Genomic DNA, 18301 nt, shown 5'->3' with positions numbered 1-18301 from the left:
TCTTCTAGTTTTCCCGAGGACGGGATATTAATTAAACTGACTTCTCGGGAAGCTTCGGCTCCTGGGCGGTTGCCACTATTGCAGGCTGATGTGAGGCGGGAGCCTTTCTTCTATGCCCCCACCCCACCCTTCGGCTGTAACATAGAGTTTTTCGTTGCCAGTCTCCTGACCTCATTCCTTAGGTAGCCATAGCACAGAAAAGGGACATAAGATCAATGGTAAACTCTATAGAGCGAAACACCCCGAATATGCGTGAAACCCAAAACGGGAGCACCTCCCAAGTTGCCAGGACAATTAATCGCGGGAAAGCGCGGATCTTCGAGGCTTCCTGTGTCCACTGCGGTCTCAGCGAGCCCATCCCGTTTGACACAGTCGGTCGGCAAGGTTCTCCCCTCCAACTGAGTTATGGACTGGGACACACCAGGCCTTTTAATTTCCTCCCGCCAGACGTGTAAACCTACAATTTTCCCACCTATTTCTAACTGTTTTGGAACTTCTGTTCTTAAGTCTTAGGTAACTAAAGGAGAGGAAATTCGAATCACCCAAGCTTAAGTTAAGAAAAAAAAGTAGTTTGACTTAGTTGGTAAATCAACAGCAAAATCTCCTAATAAAACTGGTCGTGAATACCTAAGGCTTGTTTTGAAATTTTAAATACCATATATTAATTGGCCAATTTTCGGTTAAATCTAAGATCTATTAAAACACAAATTGAGCAAAACACTCTTTACTGCCCTAATACCAGTCAATCAATAAAATCGATAGTTCAGGTGTCTTTTAGCAACAACAAACAATACTTCTTTTGGCTTAGCTTTGGCTCTTATTAGTTTGCTACACACCTCTTCTTAGAGTCCCATTTGGTAAGTATGACAAAATTGCAGGAATCGTTTTTGTCTTCATTTTGTTCTCGGAGCTTAGAGAACTTGAACCAAAGCAGAAAAAGGTTTGAAGTGGGTTCATTAGTCCTAACATTTTTATCCGGAAAGCTTCAAATAAACTGACCTTGGACAGTACTAGTCAAATGGTCTGGGTTTGCAACAACTGCTTTTTCTAGCTTCAAGGGGTATATGGGAAGTGGGGGGATTATGCCTAAATTAGGATAGGTGTAATCTCGAAAACTACTTGAAGCACCATCCACAGAAAAATGAGAACTTTCTGTTGTTAATAGCTGCCCTTTTGAAGGTGAGGGTCATTTCACTTGAGGGTGGTAAATGCCGAGTGTAGACTCCAAAGTCATGGGCTTTGGTTCTTCCAATGTTTGCTTTCTTCAGTGTTGGTTGAAGACCAATGTGTTTGCCTTAGGAGACTGAACTGAAAAATGTTTTTAGAGCAATTACAGACATGGCAATAATGAGTTCAGCTTATTTCTTTTACCTTAAGAAACATTGCAAAAAATTAGGAAAGAAACCTTTCAGTAAAGATGGAGGAGAGGGAAAGAGGGGACTATGGAGGCTACCGCAGGGTACGTGCAGACACTTCAAGAGGAAAGAGTTTGATCTCTTCTATACTTTCAGTTTTGCAATCTTGGCCCTTGTTTTGAATCAAAATGTGGCAGCCTTCTTTGGCGGCCAGCAGGGTCCTTGTTATTTAAGATGGAGAAATCATCGAGGCAACGTGGGGAGAAGGAGGAGGAGTGATGCTAAGTGTTCGAAAGAAATGGATCTGCGAAACCATTCAGTAAGTTGGAATTTTTTGGGTGAGACAACTGAGGAAACTTGCGTTCTTGTTATCTGAACAGCCTTTTTTACTTTTCCAGAATGCATAAGCAAGAATAAAGATTTTATTTCCTCTCAAAAAGTAACCTCTGCTGAGAACATGAGTGAACACTTGTCAAGCTTTAAAACCACATTCCCTGTTCCGTGGAGATGGGCTCTTCTGTTAGGGTTTGGAAGGGGTCTTCCTGCTGGGTAAGGAAGATGCCCTTGAACCCAGTGTTTAGCACATCACGTCATGAATTTTCTAGAGTTGATATAGATATTTTATTTCTAACACATTCTGAAGTGGGGGCGGAATCTGGTAAGTGGGCCCCCCTGTATGTATCTTTATTTCCTGTTCCCTAGCCCAGAAACCCTGAGCTGCCGGGGTTAAGGTGGCTAGCTCCTGTTTAATAGGGAAGAAGGACTGCATAGACTTGACGCCATGAAGAGCACTAATCCCATCTGTAGCCTGGGGTGGTGAAATTTATCACTGCCTTTCCTTCCGTTTCCATCTAGAACTCTCCAGTCACCAGTAAAATCGACTCTGTCTTCCAGGTGGCGGAAACTGGGCGTGAGCCGCGGGTCCGACCAAGACCATCGCTAAGTCCCGCAAAACTCACTGAAATCGGTAGTGAAAGATGGTCAAAAATGACCTGGCGCAAAGCTTTTGATGTGTAGGGATGAGCGGGTTGTGGGGATGTGAGGGCGCTAACCCTAAACTACTAGGGCTGTGGGGGGCTGTACACAGCCCGGCGAATGTGCTGGACCAGGCAAATGACGGATTCACACGACGCCCCTTCGCTGTGACCAATAGAGACGTCCAGTTCGATTACCACGGAAACTCTCCGGGCTAATTCAACTTGACCCAAATGTGTGACCCATCTCGTTTACGAGGATAAGCGGGGGGGCCCCGTGACTCCCTTCACTTTGGCGGCACCTGAAAACGTGGACCTGTGAGCAGCAGAGTGTGGGTGGGTGGGTGGATGGGTGTCGGCGCTCATACTCGTTTTCCAAACATCTTTCGAAGCTGTCTTCTCATTTGTAATTTACAAACCCAGTAAATTTCAAAGAGCCTGATAGTGTTATCAGACCTAACTGCACTGTCAGCTTTCCTCCAGAATTAGGTTTTCGCTTTACTCTTAAAATTCTTTGCTAAGAAATGTGTGGACTCACTATCTGAATCCCCCTATAAGAAACACTCATCAAGAGAAACGAGTTAAATATAACTGAGGCAGATTTTTAAATAAAGTTGAAGCACACAAAAATATCCCAATATGTTGTGCAGCCTCATTCAGGAAAACATATCGTTCATATCCCCACAAGAATTCTTTACCCTAGTGTCCTCAAAGTGGCTTCTGATAACACCACTTCTTAAGGGGAAAAAAAAAAAAGTTAGCAAAAGCCTGCACCCAAGTTTTGGGTGGGATTCAATATTCTAAGTAAAATATGCTCAACAGATGATAGTAGAGATGAAGCCAGAAAACAACTCCAGCTATTTAAACTGCCAAATGAGACATAAAGCTGCATTGTAAAAATCATCTGGAAAACAGGTTTTCCCATTGAAGTCGCTATGTGTTAATTACTGTGAGCTGGAAGGCTGGAGATCGAATGCCTGGAAGCCGACTTTCACCCCGCATACGTAAACGGAAAAAGTGCTGAACCACAGCCAGAGGGCTCCTGCTCGGACTCATTGCCATGCATGCCTAGACATTAATATGTGTTCATGGAGGGCTCGTACAGTACGAGGTGTTATTTCCTTATAAAGAAACACCAGGTCTCGCTTTCCATTCTTCTTACAAAATTATTCGCATTATTTATGCTACATTGAGCGATCTAATTTCTTCGTGATAGTCAGCTAATTGCTCTGGCAGGTAATTAGAAGCGGTTTACAACGCAAAGGGCTTTTGCATTGCCCCTTGGATTATTAAGTTGCGCTGTAAATTATACCATATTTGCTGGGGAAAAATTCTTTTGAGCAAGTTCTCTTCCTGCGATCCGAGATGAAATCGGCTCCCCCCCCCCATACACACCCCTCCCTAGCCACCCCCACTGCCACCACACCCCCTGCTTTTCCTGGACTCGGAGTCGAATGATTCTAAAGCACGCGATTTTGTTCGTGTTCACTGGGCCGAAATAACGTGGCCATTATGGCCTGAAATGGGCCAGGTTTGAAGCGAGCTTCCTGCGCGCCTGCAATATCCAGCAGGCATGTGGGAAAAGAACGGCTTAAATGGGGACATCTGTTCAGTGCTGCTCATCTTACTCTTACAGCCAGGTCAGGTTAAGAGAATAACCTGTTCGCCACCTTTTTTCTTGTTAATAAGACTATTAGAAAAAAAGCGAGCACACACACACAAACAACACTAATTGAGCTGCCATATAAGCAAAGAATCAGACACACAAAGGTAGCAGCTGAGTTACAAGAGGAACTGTAAAAAATAACCATTGGGCTATTTCAGGGAAAATCTACAAGACTTCTGACAGAAAAAAAAAGAGAAGAAAATCAGGATATGTGAGTTCAAAAATGCTCTCTACAGAAAAATGGATTTACTTAAGAGATTTTAAGAATTCAACAAAGAATGGTTTATTTTCAGGTTTTTACTTTAATAAAATTGACCTGAAGGTAAACCCAGTGGGTTTTTTTTTTTTCTTAAGGCTTCAAGTACTCTGAGGTTCCACACTTCTTGTTGCTGGTGTTGTTTGGGTCTTTTATCTCTGAAGGTCTGTTGACAAACCCCATGTGGGAGCATCCTAGTTTATCCCATGATTTTAGAAAAACGAACTGCATCCTCTTTCATAAATATCACCCAATTGTAAACCTTGTACAATGGTTTGAACACATGTGTGGTTAAACCCAGAGACCAGTGCAGCTCCTAGATTATTTGTAATTAAGCACAATTCCCAAAGTAACATTTATCTTCCCGAAACTACGATTGCAATTGTCAACCGTCTGGAGGAGACCACGAGGTAATCTGGGAGCATTACCTCCTCTAGTAACAGAACAGAATGAAAAGAAATCAATAATGTTGAGGATAAGAATTTAGTAGTTTTTAACTCTGCATGTTAGCTGTGAGAAAGTGATATATAATACCAAAAGAGAAAACAGCTGAAACAAATCCATTCCAGGAAAAAAAAAATCAAGGACAAACTCGTTTGAACGTCTAAGCCTCTCTTCCTTGCCTTGCACAACAAAAATACACATACACGCACACACACACACCCCATTCGCCCGAAATGAGCAAACTCTTTTCCGCATGTGTGTATCCTTCATTTACATGATGAAGGAGGAATAGAAGTGCTGTAGAATTATCAACTTCATCTGTGGGCTGGCAGAGAGATGACTATGAAATATACCATAGAGTACATGCCTGCCTGTAAAACTAGCACACAATCATATCAACATACTATGAGAATGTGAACATTATGCATGTAGACAACAAATAAGGAAATAAGATTTTTTTATTCCCTTGATATAGGAAGAAATACCTATCTTGGTGAATATCTTCATATTTTCCTACCAATGAACTTACCTACATATTCATATGATTGATACATGGGAAAAGTCCTCCTTGTCTTCTGAATATATGCTATTTGAACGCTAAAGCTAAAGTATGTAATATCCTAAGTTAGATGAGTAAATCTCTTTTAATTAAACCATTGCTAACTTTTGAATGTTTTGAAGTGGCAGAGAAGAAAAAAATTATTAAGCAGTGTGACACAGAAGAAAAATATCGAGTCAGTTAAGAAAAAATATGGAATGTTTTCTCAAGTGGTCCCATTTATTCAAAAGGAGTCACCAAGGCAATGCTTTGCATCCACCAGGAGATCCTATGCAAGTAGGTGAAGAGTGACCATTGCTTCACTGTGGTCAACAAATACATCCAATTAAGCAGTCCCAGGAAAGTAAGGACTCGGCTGTAAATGTGGCCGGACAGTTTGAAACCGAATAACCTCACTAATAGGGGCTATTGTTCAGCGTAGAAGTTCCCATTTTCCAATCAGGAAAATACAGCCCTCTCTGGGCTCTGGACGACTGATCCTTCCCACCTACGGTTCAACAATCTGCCACCAGCGAGGAGCTTTTATTACCTCCCTTCCCAGGAAATGTTAGGCAACTTCCTAGTAAAGCCGCCCAAAAGCAGGAGTGGACAGCAAAAGGGCACCCCTCTGGAATCCACAGGTTCACGCCTGGCCAGGTTTTCTGTTCAGCAGGAAAAGTAACTTTGACCAGAGAGCTCCCAACCACGAGATAGCCCCCAACCTGGCCCAGCCCGCTCCTCCCTGCAGCCGGCGCCGGCGCTCGGCTGCCTCACCATCCCTCTTCACGCTTTAGTTAGTAGCCAGCACGTCCGCGCAAGGTCCCCTCACAGTGGTCAGGGATTGGGGGCTGTCTTCCCATTTCGGAAGACACTTGCGGCCCGCTCCACGTTCACTCGGTCCGCCGCGGGCACCGGCCGATCAGCTTCCAGAGCTTGCGCGTCCCTGCCAACGCTCCGGAAACCGAGATGCGAAGAGCCCGGTTTAAACGTACCCAACAGAGGTACGCGCCTATATGCAGTAGTTCATGTGCATTCTTTTCTTTTCTTTTTTCTTCAGGCTTTTTCAGCGCTGTGTGTATACCAGACCACACTTAGTCCAAAAACCGTATTTGGTGTAGATGTGTTGCCGGACACTTGAAAGCCTGGATAACTTTGATGTTTTCCACTATAAATCCCTAATTGTACTTAATGGTTACAAATGGTTTTATTTACTTGTCGTTGTATCTACACATTTTAATCTACTTAACCAAACAGGGGAGGCATATTTCACTCCCCACTCCCTGAAAAGGAAAAGCAAGGATGGAGGCCTCTAATTTGCTTTTAGGACCTTTTATTTCTCTGGCTGTGAAAGCGTAAGAGGTCCAGATCGCAGCATTGATTAGTCTTCAGACCCGCCTGCAAAAAAGCCCCCGTTCTTCACTCCATCTAAGGGGATGTTGATGTATATTGTAGCTGCAAGGTGTTAGATATACTTGAGCAAGTTGTTCCCAGGATGTAAATTAGGTCCCAAAAGCTGTTGTCCAAATCGAAGAAACAGAGAAATTAATCTGGGAGACTATCCATCATCACCGGTAATAAAGAGAGCGACATGGATGAGACAGATGATATGATTAAGGGGCTGTGGTCGTTTTAATTAACTTTTTGCTGTCCTGTAATGATCAAACTGGTCACCAGACCCGGTCAATAAGCATGTTAATATCAAACAAATAAAACCAGGGATGATTAAAAACCTCCTGGTTTATTAAATTTGAAATTCAAATGAAATTTATGCTGCAGATGCATACAGAATGCTAATAGATTTTAGCTTTATTGAAAGTGAATCCCACAGGTTTGCAAGAAACGGCAGAATATCTCTCTACTCCTCTCCTTGCCAGCCCGATCAACTTGATATGGGGTGGGGGAAACTTTTAATGTTAGAAAGTCTGCACTTCCTATATTTCTTCCTCCTTCCCTTCAAAACCTCTATATTGTCATAGCACAATACTCAAGAGTAATGATCAATATCACAAAAGGTAAACTGAACTGTATGCGTTATGAAATGCTCTTCCGGACAGGTTGTATGTACAGTGGATTACAGATGTTTCTTCCTCTGGGGGATTCAAACATGATTGAGTCACTTCTCCAAAGTGGAGAAAGAGCTGCCATTAAGACCAGTTTCATTGAAACCAGAAGCAAGAGTATTGGTATTTTAATTTTTGGTCAATTATGGAATTTTTTTTGTTTTTCCTTTTTAACTCTGTTGTCTTATGCTTTTTGACAAACACTAACCACTTCTTTTGGGGAGGGGAAGCGGAGGGGGCATAGTATAAGGGAAAAAATGCCCTTTGACCAATACTAATATGAAATAAACACCTAACTTTTTTAATGGGGTAAGTGGAATATATATGTATGTATGTATATATGTGTATATCTCCATCTATATCTCTATATATCTCCTAATGAAGAAAGATGCACGTACAAATCTTTGTGAAAATCCCCAAATGCTGCAAAACCTTATACAAATCAAGGAATCCAGTATGTTCATTAAACCCACACCAATGTTATCACCCATTGTCATAGGAAGAATTACATATTATTCTAAAGTGAATTTATACAAATAAAAAATCTTAGAAATAGGGAGCTCAAAACTGTAATCACATGATCTGAGTTTTCTGATTCCAGATTTTTTGAGGAAAAGTGGTTAATGCTTCTATTTACTCTCAGAATCAGCATTTAACTTTTTAATAGTCTTGCCTCACTTCCTTCTAGAAGATAGGAAGATAAAAAGATAAAATAAATAACTATTCAAAGAAGGGAGTCTTCTTTCAAAGCTTTTTTTCCCCACCTTTGAGGGTGACGGTATTGATTAGAATTAAACCCCAAATTTGAACAACTGTGTATTAGGTCCTTAAAATGAATATCATTATAGAAAGAGACCAAAGCAATGAAGTTAATTCTCTTTTATTTGTTAAACGGAGTTCCCTCCTTCCCCCACCCCTTCCTCCTTCTGGGCTGGCCTGTCACGCCTTCTCAACACGCTAAAATCATTCAGAGTAGCTTGCAGGGAGAAACACGACATTTATGGTAAGCGTCAGCCTTCAGAGAAAGAAAGCAGTTCATTAATTTACTTCACGCTTACTTCAAAGTATGAGAATGTACCTTACCCCTTTAATCAATAGATATGATGTACAGTCAATATCCCAACACTGTTAGAAGGGGGTCAGAAACACACACTCTCAGGCCACAAACATCAGCCTCAACTCTGCTCAGTGAAACTTACACAAATGATACAACCTGACTTTGGAGTTTGGTAAACCCAAGGAAGATTTCTCTCTCTCTCTCTCTCTCTTTTTTAACATCTCCAGAAGCCCTTGATACACTTGAGGAGGGTTCAAAAACAATAAAATGAAAATATTTCCCCAGTCAAAACAAGACACTTTGCCCAGCTAGTAACATTTTAATCAATTCTGCATTAAAAATAGATTTCTGAGAGCTTTGGTAACTGCTTAAAACTATGAATTACTTAAAAAAAAAACAAGAAATAAGCAATGGTACTGGAAAGGCTGTGGACTTTTTTGCTATACTGGTATGGTATTTACTGTGGTTTAAGATGTTCCCTTGTGAGGACAGTAAAATTGTAATATGTCTGAAGGCAACTAATAACACAAATGGGAAGCAAGTTCTAAAACCCACCGAATTTGAACTAAATCGATTAGCATGCACACATACTCATAGCTATCTGGCCCAAACGCCATTAGACAGACGCCTACAATACATTTAGTCCAAGAATTGTGAACGGGCTCTCTATTCTCTGATAAATAAAACCCACAGATTTCAGTCAAAATCTTCATTTTCTCTCAGAAAGTGTCAGTGAGGTTTCTTGTGAAAACTTCTAAATTCCATAAAACGTTCTTCATTTTTTTTCCCCAAAGAAAAAAACAATACTCTTTCACCCCCATCTCTATTTAATCCTTTTGTATTGAAATTTACTCAGCGTCGCGGAACAAACACACCCTTCCCTAGAGTGAGACTTGCACTTCCAAAGCGGAATCCCATCTCAGGAGGGAAAGAAAAAAAAAGAAAAAAAGCCACCGAATCAAAGTAACAACTCATAGACGCAGGCGCACACACGCCCTAATTCACCCCTAAAAATACCACTCAGCCGCCCGAAGTTTCTACCCTTCCGCTGTAGGGCTGCGAAAGTATAGGTAGGTATTAATACGATTTCCTTCAAAAATGCGGTGACAGTGTCCAACAAGTTAAAAAACATCACTCAAGAATTTAGGTACAAGGAACCAGAGGAAGTTGGCGACAGAGACAGCGTCTGTGAGTATCTGTTTACTCAGCCTCACTCAACTTCGCAGTTTCACTCTTCAAATCAATTTCTTTCCGTGTACGTACACTTTACTGCGCTGTTCCTACTCTCCACCCCCCGCTTTGTTGCCCACTCGCGCGCGCGCGCACACACACAACCTCTCACACAAACACGTTCACACAGCCTTCCTCTCCCTACTTCCTCTCCTGCACACACACGCATCCACCCTCCCTCCTCTTTCACACACACAAACGCACATTACTATTCCTCCCTCCACACCAAACACACTCACACACCACCTCCCCTCACTCTTTACTGCCCTGTCCTCCTTCTCTCCCTAGGTTTGTCACTCACAGTTATACTACAGTACACTCACACCCTTCCCCCAACACTTTACTGATCTGTCCCTCTACCCTCCTGTCACACTTGGTTATATTGTCACCCATCACACCCTCTCCCTTCTCTGCACCGTCTCCCCTCCTCCCCCTCCGCCACACTGTCACTGCTACACTGCCACACTGCCACATTCCCTGCCCCTTACCCCCGCCCCGGTCTGCACTGTCTTCTCCTCAGCTTGGTCACACACGCACACAATTACATTGTTACACACTCACACACCGCTTTGTAACACACGCGCAGTCACTCGCGCCCCTCCCGCTACCGCTCCCCACCCCCCCGCGGCGGCCCGCGGCGGCGCCGATGACCTCACGGCGCGCGCGCGGCGCGGCCCGGCGAGGCCGCAGATTGGCTGGCCGCGCCTCCGCGGCACTTCAAAGCCGGAGAGGGAGCTACAATTGTGGAGGAATGGGCGGAACTGATCATTGTATTGCACACCTCTAAAAAAAACACTGCCTCTGATTTATCAATATAAAAAAGATCCTCTGAGAGGAGGAGGGCACTTTTGTGTGATGGCAACTTCACTTCTAGGGGTGAGTCTCAGGATTTTCTCTTGCTGGTTTAATTAGTTTCCTTTTATTGCCGATCGGAGGGGGTTAAAGTCGCCCCGGCCAGGCCACGGGCTATCAGTCTCTATTGAGAGCTTTTTTTTTTTTCCCCCCCTTTAAATACAAGTGAGTTTGGAGAAAAGAAAGAGGGGGAGAGGGGGGCAGAGTCACTTTTTTCAGCGCAGGAAAAGGTTCTAAGGGCATTTAGACAAGCCACCTCGCAGCGCCCGGCCGCTCCCTGCCCGGGAGACGTGCGCCCAGTCCATTTTCTGTGCGACGATTTCGGGGGTAAAGAGAGCAAGTTTTTCCTCCTGAGCAAACTGCACATTTTCCCTCTTCCCCTTAAAAAATACCGCAGCCCGCCTTGTCTTGCAGGTACGTTGAACCCGTCTCTCTCTCTTTTTACTATTGTAGACTTTTTTTTTTTTTTAAAGAAAATAAAAAAGAAAAGCAGGAAGAGCGAGCGAGCCCTCTAGTTTGACCTCTTTTGGCCTGGGAGAAACAACCCAGCATGGTCTTCTGGGGACCGGAACAGGATTTTCAAAGCTCTCTCTGGATTACAGGGGAAGCGCTCTTAAGAGCAATCCAATGGTTTTTCCCCAGGCTTCTCGGCAAAGGAAACTTCCTTCCTTACCAATCTGGACTTTTTGCTTGCTTGTTTGTTTCGAAGTGCCTGGGGCCTTGTGTGCACGGGAGTGTTGTTTTAGGTGAGAATACTTGTCAAACTCTTCTTTAGCATGGCGCTTTGCTCCGGAATCAGACGCCGGCAGCCAAACTTGTCCCTTCCCGTAGAGTAGGAAGCAGCCGGGTGCCAGGGCTGTTGGGGGAGCCAGGTGAGTTGGTGGCGGCGCGCCGCAACGAGAGATGGGGTGCCGTGGGGCGTTTTGGAGGCTACCGGAGGACTGATGCACATTTCTTTCCTCCCTCCCCCACCGGCCTTTTGCCCACCTCCCNGCCGGGCTCCAGCGCCTTCTCCCTAACCTCCAGCAGCGCCGCCGCCGCCGCTGCGGCTGCCGCGGCCGCCGCCTCCAGCTCGCCCTTCTCAAACGACTATTCGGTGTTCCAGGCCCCTGGTGTGTCAGGGGGTAGCGGCGGAGGGGGCGGCGGCGGCGGCGGCGGTTCCTCCGCGCACTCTCAGGACGGCTCCCACCAGCCGGTGTTCATTTCCAAGGTGCACACCTCGGTGGACGGGCTGCAGGGCATCTACCCGCGCGTGGGCATGGCGCACCCATACGAATCGTGGTTCAAGCCCTCGCACCCCGGCCTGGGCGCCGCCGGCGACGTAGGCTCGGCCGGCGCCTCTAGCTGGTGGGACGTGGGCGCCGGCTGGATCGACGTGCAGAACCCGAATGGCGCGGCGGCGCTGCCCGGCTCGCTGCACCCTGCCGCCGGGGGGCTCCAAACCTCGCTGCACTCGCCGCTCGGAGGCTACAACTCGGATTATTCGGGCCTGAGCCACTCGGCCTTCAGCAGCGGCGCCTCCTCGCACCTGCTTAGCCCCGCCGGGCAGCACCTCATGGACGGCTTCAAGCCAGTGCTGCCCGGCTCTTACCCGGACTCGGCCCCGTCGCCGCTGGCCGGCGCTGGGGGCTCCATGCTGAGCGCTGGGCCGTCGGCGCCGCTGGGGGGCTCCCCGCGCTCCTCCGCACGCCGCTACTCGGGTCGCGCCACCTGCGACTGCCCCAACTGCCAGGAGGCGGAGCGGCTGGGCCCAGCCGGGGCCAGCCTGCGGCGCAAGGGCCTGCACAGCTGCCACATACCGGGCTGCGGCAAGGTGTACGGCAAGACGTCGCACCTCAAGGCGCACCTGCGCTGGCACACGGGCGAGCGGCCCTTCGTGTGCAACTGGCTCTTCTGCGGCAAGCGCTTCACGCGCTCCGACGAGCTGCAGCGGCACCTGCGGACCCACACGGGCGAGAAACGCTTTGCCTGTCCTGTCTGCAACAAACGCTTCATGCGCAGCGACCACCTCAGCAAGCACGTGAAGACGCACAGCGGCGGCGGCGGCGGCGGCTCGGCGGGCTCGGGTAGCGGCGGCAAGAAGGGCAGCGACACCGACAGCGAGCATAGTGCGGCGGGCAGCCCGTCCTGCCACTCCCCGGAGTTGCTGCAGCCCCCGGAGCCCGGTCACCGCAACGGCCTGGAGTGACGCGCATCCTGCGGCTGCCCTTCTCCTCGACCCCCTCCCATCCCGGTCCACTTGGGCGCTGTCTGTCCTGGCCTCTGCTCCAGCCTCTTTCCGCTTTCCATCCTGCTCGCACTTTCTGTCTCTTTCAGTCTCTGTCTCTCTCTTTTAACTCACCTTGTGACTTTACTTTGTAAAGGGGATATGGACATGTAAGTAACACCCATTGCTCTCCTGGGCCCTGGCTTTCCCATCTCCACCAGGTAACACTATCGGAGCCCCATACAGCTGTAACCGGCGCCTTGCCGGGTCTTTATTTTTCGTCCTCTCTTCGCCCTCTTTCTGCCATCCCCAGGTTGTATCTTTTAGAGGGAAGCGGTCGCTGGAGGTAGAGCTGGACGAATCTAGTGCCTGGGAGACTGGGGGCCTCCGCACGAGCGGGAACAACTCAGTTGAACAAGGTTGAGTGGCGCCGTGGGGAGGGCAAGGCAGGAGGCAGGGCATCCCTGATGGGGCAGCCGCCAACTAGGTTCGAGAACTGCAGTCTTGGGGGTCTCGGCTTTTGAGAGCCCTGCCTGGCTGCTGCGTGCCGCTGCTCTCCCTGCGCGGAGCTGTAGCAACTATGTGGGGGTGCCCGTCTGGCGGCCCCGAGACCCAGAGTTTGCAGAGTTAGCTCTCCCAACGTCAGCTCTGCCTCTTTTCCTTTGTTCCCTGAGGTGGAACCGATTCAAGTTTCAGCTAAGGGCAGTCCTGGTGAATCGCTGCAGCAGCCTTCTTTCATCTTTATAACATTTTTTTAAACTAAAAAACTAAAGAAAAAATACAGCATCCTTCCACTTGGTTTCCCTTCTAGATAGTTTTTCCTCTAGCAGTGAACAAGTCTGTCTTTGGAAACTGCTAATGTTGATCCCAAAGTTATTTTGATTGCATTAACTTAACTTATGGGGTGTGGGGGTGGGGGTGAGGGTAGGTGTCTTTTTCTTATGCAAAAATACCCCTTTCCGGTGAGACCAGATTAACTATCTCCGTGTTTGTCCTTTTCTACCTCGTTTTTCACCACTCCGGAGCATAATCTCCCAATCTTTTTTTGCTAGTCCAGCCACCAATTTGTATTGTATCCATTTCTGTAAATTCTTGGAATTCATTGAAGATTCTTAGGGTTAAACTTTTTTTTTTGTGAGATTTAAACTTATAAACACGTGAAGAAGCTATCGTTTATTTAAGACGAGGCTGTAGTTTAAATGCCAAAAGAGGGAAAATAGGAAAAAAAAACTTTGTAAAATATATCTGAACCTGATGGTTTGTACAACTGGAGAATCGTTCTAGATTAGTTACCAATTAATTATTACTCCACCAGTGTATGGGTGCGAGGTGCAGCTGTCCAGGAGACGATTTTGTATAGTATTTTTCTTGTACATTACTTCCAGTAAATATTTGAAAATATATTGAAGTAAAGTTGATTTTTTTTTTGTCACAAAAAATATTAAGAGTTATTGTTGCAGTTCTGATGAGCTGCAGGTATTTTGAACTCACTTCTGGAGGTGCAGAGCCACAAACGCACTTTCAGGGCTTAGTTTTGCTCGAATATGAATTTAGATAGGTATCAAACTGTAACTAAGACAATATTTGATAAATGTGGGTTGACATTTAATTTAATGGAGCATGTACTTCTTTGCATTTGCTGGCAGTTCAGGCATAGTTAAAGTGAGAGTTCTCCTATATTTCATAATAACTGGGTCTGCCAAAACCCATGTATTAAATAAATTGTCCAAGTGAAACTCAACTAACTTTGGCCTTTGTGTATTTCCTGAAGGTAATATTGTTAACTGTTAATAAACACTCCTGACACTACATTTAAATGTTTGCAGATTCTGCAAACTAATTGCTCATTGTAATGTTGAAATAATTTGGATATTTCACATTGAAATGAAAAGCCTTTCTCTGGAACATTTTAGACTTGCATTTTAAATGCATGAGATGTAATTGATTTATTTGTAATATTTTAAATGGTATTAATAAACTCAGATAAAAGACTAGGCCAGTTAATTTGTATTTTTTTTTCCTTTTTTAACTATGGACATTTGCATTTTATCTTCAGTTAAATGTCTAATTTAAACAAAATATAACCCTGTTTTTTGTGATAATATTTAAATAACTGCCTTTAAGATATTACTTAGCTGGAATGACCTATTTGGCAAAGCTGTGTTTCTCTGTTTACCAAGATTAAGATTATAGTGTCTAAGAAATGTAATTAATTATTTACCAGTAGATTTAGCTCAAAGCATCAGGATTTACTGACCTCTTCAAATTTGTACTAAGTCACCAAACAATTCAAAGAAATTTCCCTGTTCTGCCTTCTTCTCTCCAGAAGGAGTCAGGTTGTTGGCCACTGATTGTATTTGGTATTTAAAAGGCCAAGCCTTACATTGGTAGATCAATACATCTAAAATAAAAACATGGGTTTGGGGATAACTTTTGTTGTTAGGGGGTGGAGGAGGTCAAGCTAACAAAAGCTTGTTTTTGGCATTCCATGTCTTAGCTAAAGATTATGTAGAGGTAAATATCAGTAGTAGATTCCTGTTGAAATGAGTTATCTGTTCTTTTAAAGTCTCTAAACAGCCACCAAAGAAAAGGAAGGTTAAACCTTAATCTATTTACTAGGCTATTGTTCATAGGTGTCAATGATGCCAATAAAAAAATATTGTCTTGTTATGTCTAAGTGCATTTAAGCAATGAGTGTTCCTTGAGCCATACTTTGAAACATAAAATACTTTAAATGTTGATTGATGTTATATCAAACTATTTCACTATTAGATTAATATTATTATTTTGAATCAAATTGAATAAAAAGTTAGTGTGTTCAGATTCTTCTAAGTTTAGCTTCTTTCTTTCTGTTCGCATTCTCTCCACCCCAAGTTCAGTCTTGGTGTACATTTTGACATGAAAAATTTCCATTGAAATTTCTATAAAGTCATTATTATCCATAGCAACAGAAGTGAAAATACAGAGTGCTATGAATATTGTAAACTCAGAAGAAAAAAAACTATTAGAGATAAAAGATTTTAGAATAGTGCAGTTTGTACCCAAGTAGCAGACTGCCTTAATCCTGTTGTCTCTGCAGGTACTTGAGACCTCCTGTCCCCATGGTTTTAGGCAAGCAAGGTTAGCCCTGATTCTTTGGTATACTATAGCTCTAAATAATGGTTTTATAAAGTAAAATAGTCTCTTTCTGTCACTTTCTTCCTAGGAATAACACGCAGAACACAGTTTAAGTGTTGTTTCTTTTTTATTGAAAGTTGCAATGCTGAGGGATTCGAGAAAGCGGCTCTGAAGGAGTTAAATGTAGTGGCAGGTAAGAGGAAAGCTGCTTGGTACATTTATAATATAAGTTGCATTACATACAGAATCACATTTGATTTCAGAAGTGGGTAATGACAAGGAGAGATATTGTCTGGAAGATTTCTTTTGGGGGTAGTTGAAGGGGGACAGCTTGCAAACTTTCACTTTTCTCCTTCCCCTCCTCCTCCCACTTCTAGCTCTGGTTTATTTTGTTTTGATGGTTATTGAGCAGTATTTCTAGAATCACTTTGTGGAGGGTGGGCAGGGTTCCGTTCTGGGGATGAACATCCTCTTTTCAGAGGACAGAAGATAAGGTGCAAAATTGTGATTTCTCTCTGCTTTGTCTGTGGTAAAGCACTTAAGAGTGCCTGAAGGCTCACACAAATGAAGCCTAAGGCTGGATCTCACTTTGAACCAAGAGACAAGCTTCCAGTCTTCAGATCAAGGTAGAGTTAAACTAGTTGTTGACCCAGAGGTCAGGCCAGCTTTATCAGTGCACCCTCCAGAGACTGGAACCGGGCTATGGCTCAACCCTCATTTCTGTGGATCTGTCTCATTTCTTCCCCAAACTTTCTTCCTTGCCTTGCTTTATCCTTTGCTGGTTCAATTTCTCTCTCTCTCTCTTTCTCGCTCTGATCTCCTTCATCTTAGAGACATGCCTGTGACTTGTTGACATTGGACTATCAACAAAAATATTTTATGCTAGAAGCTTAATTTAAGCCAATGTGATGAGTTACTCTCCCTTATCAACTGATATTAGAAAAAGTTCTTGGATGGTTTTGCCTTCCTTCAACTTTATTCTTACCCCAATCTTGGTATAACTTCCCAACTGGGCTTCCCTTGGGGAGCGAATGCTGAAATTAAAAATTAAAGACAAGCAGGTGATGAGACTGGACTCCTGAGTGGGCAGATCGATAATTCTGCCATCAACATTTTCCTCTCCCTGCGGATTTTTGGTGAGATTACTGAATGGAACGTTACAGAAGTCCTGTGGAGGAATTTCTTTAAATTTTAATATTTTATTTTGTAGGATTAGCTCAAAGGTCAGATGCCCTTTTAGGTTGGTAAATTAAGGCAGGAAATTTAGAGGAACAAAATTGTAGATGTGATTATTCTCTGGTTGCCTAAGGTGTTGGAGATAGATACTATAATGAAAGAAGTTCTACATTTTGCTCAATTTTTCATATGAAGAGCCTCAAAGGGGGGTTAATTTGATGTAGGTATTTTGAAGAAACGGGGGTTTTTATATTCCTGCTGCTTTTTATGTTTCTGTCCAGACAGGCATTATTTCTCCCGGCACCCGTAAGATAAACTCAGGTATGATCAACGCTTTCTTTTTTAAAAAAATATGATTTCCACAGTTGCCTGCTTTTCTTTATTTAAAAAGTAACCCAGCAGATTAATTCTATCACTGTACCTAGAAAAAAGAAAATTGTGTTAAGTAAGGAATGAGAAGGAGTGAGGTAGAGTGATGGTGTACTCATTTTTAAGTTAGGACTGTCTCTGGGTGGCATCTTTTGAGGACTTTGCTTGTTATAACAATTGTTGCTGTTGTTTAAAAATAAGATTCAGAATTTGCTTGCGCGCCCTATTTGTTCCCTGCTTCCGGATTAAAGGAAAGCCGGTAATTCCTTGCTATCCTGGGCTTCGGCGGCTGCGGTTTAAGGGGATGCGCGTCAGTGGCCATCTCTTTAAGTTCGCTGCATTCCCGGTGCGCAGAAGTGTTGATTTGCTATAGCGTGGGGGAGGGGGGAATCTATTTTCTTTGGTCCCTGAGCGCGTGTTTAATTTAATTTAATTTTCTGCAGAGTCTCCTGGCGGTGAGGAAGCAGCCTTATATATTTAGCTTTGGTTCCTAAGGACTGTCGGGGCTTCCAGAGCTCTAGGGACAGCGAGGAGAGCCTGGGGTGATTGAGAGCCAGTAATAAAGCGCCCGCTCAAAGCTGCCGCTTTTCACTGCTGTTCTAAAGCCATTCTTTCAAGCCCATCTGGGGGGGTTCCTTTAAGCCCACTCCCTAACTTTGCTTCTCAGGCAAGCACTTCTTGCTGCGCGGGAGGGAACGGCGGAGGCGCCCTCTGCTTTCCTTGCAGGGCTCTTAGCTGAGGTCTGGGCTACCTAAAGTTTCCCTCATTCTCTTTTTCTCAGGGGGAGGTTTTGAACCCGGGAGAATTTCCCAGCCTTTCTGACATCTACCTCCCCTTTCCTCCCCGCTCCTTGACGAGCCGGCTGCTCTCAGAAAGACCCCCTGAGATCCCCCGGGAAGAGCTTGGATCCGGCGAGCCACATCGTCCACTCCGGGGTTGCAGCGAAGGGTGGGGCCGCAGTCTGGGATCTCCCCGCGAGTCCCAGCCCCCGCCCGCTGTCT

The 18301-nt window shown here is 44.7% G+C and overlaps 1 protein-coding gene across 1 annotated transcript; it reads left to right on the top strand.

Annotated features, from left to right (window-relative positions):
* Positions 1-248: 248 nt before the first annotated feature.
* On the top strand, positions 249-15417 carry SP8 (Sp8 transcription factor). The gene is made up of 3 exons (XM_034643401.1): positions 249-371; positions 5982-6221; positions 11208-15417. The coding sequence occupies exons 1-3, from the start codon at positions 249-251 to the stop codon at positions 12618-12620; spliced, it is 1776 nt and encodes a 591-aa protein (XP_034499292.1). The 3' UTR covers positions 12621-15417.
* The last annotated feature ends 2884 nt before the right edge of the window (positions 15418-18301 follow it).

Source organism: Ailuropoda melanoleuca, chromosome 1 (assembly GCF_002007445.2).
Source record: "Ailuropoda melanoleuca isolate Jingjing chromosome 1, ASM200744v2, whole genome shotgun sequence".
Classification (NCBI taxonomy): domain Eukaryota; kingdom Metazoa; phylum Chordata; class Mammalia; order Carnivora; family Ursidae; genus Ailuropoda; species Ailuropoda melanoleuca.
Note: the sequence above shows the minus strand (reverse complement) of the source record. Positions and strands in the feature narration are given on the sequence as shown.